General features: G+C 46.3%; 1 protein-coding gene across 15 annotated transcripts in view; it reads left to right on the top strand.

Moving 5' to 3' along the window:
• LOC102382623 (F-box/WD repeat-containing protein 1A-like) overlaps positions 1-6,447 on the top strand; it is an 85,955-nt gene that overhangs the window by 16,669 nt on the left and 62,839 nt on the right. For 10 of the 15 annotated variants that reach the window (XR_323537.2, XM_025201239.1, XM_006021266.2 and 7 more), the window contains exon 1: positions 2,895-2,958. The exons of 3 other annotated variants lie outside the window; for them this stretch is intronic. Coding sequence is in view for 11 of the 12 variants with exons in the window: in XM_025201239.1 (XP_025057024.1) it covers positions 2,902-2,958 (57 nt within the window). In the remaining variant the exon portion in view is untranslated. Of the gene's footprint in view, positions 1-2,894; positions 2,959-3,012; positions 3,068-6,447 lie in introns of those variants that run through there. 2 more of the 15 variants (XM_025201241.1, XM_025201232.1) reach the window with 2 other exon arrangements.

The following is a 6,447-nucleotide window of genomic DNA, read 5'->3' as shown; positions in this document are numbered from 1 at the left end:
AAGTACTGCTGAAGTCCACTGAACTGTTCACGTGAGTAAAGATTCAGGCTCGATTATGAGTTTGCAGAATCAGCGCCTTAATTTTTAAGTCTGCTCCCCACCACCCCATCCTTACTTAACAATGTTATCACAATCTAGAAACCCAACCAATAATGGCATATAAAAAAGACCATTTATAATGTAGTCCACGACCCATTTTAATCTAAAGTTTCAGCGGAACAGTTCTTTAAATTACTTTTACGAAGCCCTGATATAAATGTTTGCTCCCAAAAAATATTTGAGTGGTTTAAACCAGGCCTTAAATCATTTACTTAAATTATCCCTCTCTAGGCTTCACCAGTGTAAAGCAGTCAGCTAGTCCTGTGATGGAGGTTTATTATCTTCATTTTTGGCTTCTGTTCCTGACCGTGCAGCTCCTTACCACTTGGTCAATTCTGAGACTTTTACCCATGTCTCCTGCCCCCCAGTACCTTACCTGTAAGACTGGTCTCTGATGACACTATTTTTTTTTTTTGTTTCTTTACTGTTTTATCGTGCTGAAAGGCAGCTCCAGGACGTGCTTCAGATAAATGTGGTTTTGAATAACGTTCCTACCAGGTATTTGACACCAGGCATCGCTCCTGAAGTTTTTCAGAGCATGTAGGACTGTCAGGCCCCAGCCCCCCCCCATCCATGCTGGGGGCTGGGGTCTCTGCAGCCCCTGCTTCAGCCATGCCCATCCCAGCCATGATGAGTTGTGGTGGCAGCCCCGGCGTGGGCTCTGGTCCCACTCTTTCGCACCACCGCTCATCCTGGTTAGGGCAGGCAGGTCCGGAGTGGGCACTGCAGAGACCCTGACCCCCCACGTGGGGCAGCCCGGGACTGGGGCTGTTCACTCAGCCTGGGGCTCGGGCCTTCCCAGCAGCGGTGGGGGAAAGGCAGGACCCGGAGGCGCCGGGGCGCTCTGGCGCCTCCCCCCTGCCACTGCTTCGTCCACCAGTGCCACGTCCAGGCTGCCCCGGGTCCCTGCATCCGGTGGGGTGGAAGCGAGGCGCTGCAGGGCAGCCCTGGCACCCACACCAGCGCAGCTATGCCCATGCCAGCTCCCTGACCACCCGTGGCCCCATCCCACATAGGAAGGTTTGGTGAGTTGTTGCATGGGGGGAGGGAAGGGGTGCTGACCCAGCCCGCGACAACTCCCCAAAACTCCCCTTGTGGCCTACGGGCCCAAATAATTGTCCACCCCTCTATTTGAGGCTGAGCCGAGATTAGGATTTGGGAGACATTTCCTCCCAGCTATGCGATGCCTTTCCTGAAACACGTGATTTAGCGCATGGCTGATGAAGAAGCTTTATAGACAGACATGGTAGTCATGTCCCTATGGCCATATCTCCTGAGCACCATCTTGGTTATTGGAACTGGCGTGTGATGGGGTTGTTGGCTCACAGGGTAAGATGAGCTACTGCTTTTGAAAGGCGTTTGAGGATTTTAATTTCCACTGAAGCCAACAGAAGGGACCCAGTTTTAATAAATCTCTTGTCAAAATGCTTAATGCATCTTCATCCTTGGGAGCCTTTAAGAGCAGGTGAGACAAACACTTCTCTGGGATGGTTTAGACAGGGATGACCCTGCCTTGAGCCAGGGGTGGACTTGACCTCCTGAACACCCTCCCAACCCTGCATTTCTATGATCCTGGTCTTTGGGCTTGAGTCCAGGTGCGGGACTGGAGCTGGGCATGTTCTACACCTTGGGGTTTGGAAAACCATCAAGGATTAATTACCATTTTGGCCATAGTCTCCTCAGTGCGCCTGGTCTTCTGCTCCACCCGTCTTCTTTCTCTAATATTACGTTACCAAGTTAGAAACTATTTGTTTAAGCTCAAGGACAATGTTGGTCCCAAAACAAAGGGGAACATACTGTCCTAATTAGGCTAGAAATTAGGTGGATGTTTCTGACCATTGGAAGAGTAAGGCCCTGGAACAGCCTCCCAGTAGGAGGAGCGGGGGCATGACTTCTCCAGCTTTAAAATAGAGATTGATAAATGTATGAACAGGATTATGTGATGTAGTTGCCATTGGTAACAAGGGACTGGACTCACGGGCCCAGACACTTCTTTCCAGTCCTGCATTGCTATGATTTCACTTATTTAATTTCTAAACCCCTCCTGCTTTGGAGTCCACTTGACTGCAATCTAATTTAGTGACAGGCTGCATTTTATCCTATGCTCTGCGTATGTTTCTTGTCCGTTTGGAGTGTCCCATGCCCCCGTAAAAATTGGACATTCGGCCTTTCCCTAAACTCTTATATTTACCACCGTTCAGTAGGGGCGGGAAACACCAGTTGCACCCAGAATGTCAGGGAAGGGATTGTTAGTGTCCACAATTCAGAAATGTAATTTATAAGCAGGTGAGTGCTAATATTTACCATCGTTCTGTGTACACTGGGGCTGTCTCTACCCCGGCATTTATCTTAATCTTCTAACCATTGCCCTGTGGCCTGTTCGGCTCCGCTGGGGGTAGCAGCTGTGGAAGCAGTAGTGTAACTGGCTGCTGGCATTTTATCACTGAGGCATCACACCCTGCCCAGAGATGGAAATGCTAGTGGCTGGTCTCTGCTGGTTCAGCACGGCTCCAGCGACGCAGGTCTTCATGCATTGACACGGGCTTTTTATTAGAGACGTTCCAGCATGCTTCTAATGTAAAACGGTGAAAAATGTTTTCATTGTAAACACATCGCGTCCTTAAGGCGACTGATAGCAGAGCAGCGGTCTCGCAGGTGTTGATTTTGGGACTGACGCTTTGCTCATGTGGCTGGAAACCTCGAACGTGCTCAAAATCAGCCAGAAATTAGATTAGGTTAGCTAGGCCCAAATGTAAAAGGAGGTCTCTCTTTATGTCTATTCTCTCCTAGCCCCGAATACACATGCCCAAAGACGGATTCCAACTTACATCTTCTGGATACCAAGCATGGCTAAAGCAGGTTGGACTCTGTTCCTGTTTCTCATCTCTCGTGAGGGGTTGTGTCAGACACCTGTGCTTGTCTCATTAAGTAAAGTACATGTACAGTTCCAATGAAATTGCAGTGCCATGTAAGCTAATACCCTGCATCGTCGTGTATGTGTTTTGGTTTTTTTTGTACGTGTGCATGTTCTGTGTGCATCACCTTCTCCTCGCAAGCCTTACGAATTCACCCTTCTGTTTTGAACTTTGATTTGTAAGAATTGTCTGCAAGGGAAAGGGCTCGCATCACGAAAGGAGGTCTTCAACAGCCGCTCCAACTGCAGAATTAAAATGAGGCTTCAAACATAAGGCTATACGGTGGTGGTAATAATGGGAAGGCCAGCAGGTTAGTACACACGAGACTTGCATCTAGAGCCTAATTCAGATCTGATTGGGTGAAACCTGTTTGGACGTTCGCTTACAGCACATAACCATCGTGCAGTTTGACACAGTCTGACACTGTTGGGACTCCCTGCTTAGAAGCGGCCTATTGTTATATTACTTGGGCTATTATTAAAGGCCAATCTTTAGACGTCTCAACAGCCTAGCTCTCGCGTTTGCTGTCAGCCTCTCACTTCCGCGAGTGAAAAATTCCCCTCCAGAAAGCATATTCCTAATTTACAGATTGCATGTATAGAGGTCTTCCTGGCACAGACCTCTTCCTGGGAGAACCCAGTGTTGACAGAGCTAGAAGTTGCCGTTTTTGTGGGAAGCCAGAATGACTGTGTTGTTATGGCAATGGAAACATGGAAGCACACGGAGAAGCTGCATCCTGTTGTCGTGGTAACTAGGGTTGTGAAAATGATGAAGTGGGGTGTTGAAAGGATCCGAGCCGTTACGAACCCAGGAGGAAGAAAGAGCCAAGTCCGTTGTGTTGGGTGGCGGGGAGGGGAATAAACTGGGATCAGTTTATGACTGGTCTGAGTAGAGTTACTGATGGCTTTCTATGACGAATAACTGAGGACTTGTTCCTCCAAGGTGCTTAGTGTCCTTCACTCCCACTGATTTCAGTGGGGCTGAATGGTCCCAAGCGCTGAAAGAGTGAACGGGGAACAACAAGTTTTGGTGGTCTTGGTAGATTTATAGTACATTGCAGATGCTCTATTTATGTGGCCGCCTCTCATTCTCCTTAATCCTCTGCAGGAGTGAAGGGAAGCTAGGATATGGAGGCTGATGCTTTCTTGATTTAAACATCTGCTGGATCTCAACTCCGCAGTCCATGTCTGGTGTAACAGCTCTGGTTTGTCGACCAGCGGAGCACTGCATCCATTTTTTTCTTCGCTGGTGGGCTGGGCAATAGGGAGAGGGTAGCATGGGTTGTTCCTGAAGTTGGCCTGCTTCCATTTTTACTTAAATGATGTGCCTGTGCTCCGAGCGATGTGGAAGGGGTACATGTTGTACTTGACGGGCACACACAAAGTAACCGTGCTCAGTATGCGAGCTGGCCACATGGAGACTTCTACACTGGGACACAAGCAGAACAAAACATCATATTTAGCAGAATCGGTGTGCACGGCCAGCATCCTTCCCATTCAGTTTGCTAATAAGCAGCTACCTCTCAAGTCTTGCTTCTCCTTATTGCATGACTTCAGTGAAGTTGCCAGCCTGCACTGGTGACACCCGAACCTATTGTCATGGAAATCGCGTTGAATTTGGAACAGCGCCGCTACGATTTCACCGGGGCAGGGTGGCTTGTCTTTTGTTGAGACAGTAATAGTTTCGGTAAGCAGCAGAGACGGTAGGAGCAAGGCGAAAGTTAAATGGGTTTGGTTTGAGGTTACATGTAAAAGCTTGCCTTGTTTGAAAAGTCCATTAAAAGCAGGGTTTTTTGAGGCAGGCTCACTTTTGTTAAGAAAAAAGAACCACCTACGTATTCACCCAAAGAGAATGGAGCAGTGTTTGTGCTTTTAACAGGTTCTCCGGTAATGATTCTTTTCCTCGGTGTAGCCGAGTATTGATCTGCTGCCTGGCTTGCACACAACGTGAGAAGTATCCCCGTAACACAATGTATTCATGTGGCCTAAAAGCACTTTATATTACAAATGAGGTGGAGGAAGATGGAGTTCTGCAAGACTGGACACATACTATAAATATCCATAAAACTGACAATTTTATCTAAAAACCGGGCTGGCTAGATTTGCATATTTTCAGCCCATTTAAATTGGAGCTAATCGTTGAACACTACCTGAGCATGGGTCGCCCACACTCATGCCATTACCCTCTGCCCTTTAATAGCAGGTTTTTATATTTAATGTTGCTGTGCGGTAGTGGAGAGCTAGATTATGTACATACGTGGGCTAGAGGAAATGCAATACGGATGACCAGAAAGACAGGTTGGCTTCAAAAATAGACTTTTCAGTAATTTGTAAAGCTCGATTTTCTCTCTGCTTCCTGTGAGTTTATCCCTTGGAAAAAAAAAAACACCAGACACTTGCAATTCTTGTGTCAAGTCCCGGTCTTGATTTAAACTTGTCCTCCAAATTGCACCATTGCGTTTTCATCAGTCGGCAACGCCCTGTCCTCTTGTTGTTGACCTTTTTTGAGGATTATCTTAAATTGGTTTCTAGAAGCAAAGTTTTAATGTGCATATAAATATGATCAGTGGAAATGTCTTATTCCCGTTCCTCTTGCCATACAGATACTGTATGATTTAAATCAAGCTGTGAAGTCAGGCAAATTAAGCTCTTCATTGGCTGAACAACCTACAAAGCACTACTTTGATTAACGCAAATACTGGGTATTGATCTCTCAGCGAGGAAATTTAGAGTTAAAACTGACCCTGGGACTTCAGAGGTACCATTAGGTGCTTTAGGTATTGTATCGCATCGGATACATAATATAACACGCTCATCTGAGCCTCCCTGCCTCCCACGGTCCCTTGCAGTAGGATTTTTAGAGCCAAGTTATAAACCTGTAAAAATGTTTTATACTGGAAATTCTGGTGCTACCTTAACTAGATTGGTGCCAGCAAAGGCCAGTATAATCGAACAAGGCAGTTGAGATATTAATGGGCTGTACTTCAGTCAAGTCAGCTGGAAAACTGGGTATAAAAACCAGGACATTGGTGAAAACCGGATTCTTCCATTAGAGCTGAGTGTTTGTAGAAGAAGTGTTGGGAATCTAGAGATATTTTGTCATACTGTCACTTGGCATTGCTTCCTTACCTTGAGAAAGGCGTACTCTGCATTTCCAATGGGTTCAGAGAGACTTTAGATTATTTGAAAATTAAAATGCATGCACTGATTTCTTGGGAGGGAAGTTAAAATAATCTTTCTACACACAGCTCATTAATAATGCCTGGCATTTATATAGTACTTGGAGAATGTAAAGTGCTATGCAAACATTTAAGTAGTCCTCAAACCGCTCCTGTGTGGTAGGTGCACAACATAACGATAATCCCAAGTGATTGCATAGAATTATACAAAATTGGAGACAGCAAAGACTAATAAATCATCCAGTTCATCTCCCC

Source organism: Alligator sinensis, unplaced genomic scaffold (genome assembly GCF_000455745.1).
Source record: "Alligator sinensis unplaced genomic scaffold, ASM45574v1 scaffold61_1, whole genome shotgun sequence".
Classification (NCBI taxonomy): domain Eukaryota; kingdom Metazoa; phylum Chordata; order Crocodylia; family Alligatoridae; genus Alligator; species Alligator sinensis.
This window is presented reverse-complemented; position numbering and strand designations above follow the sequence as displayed.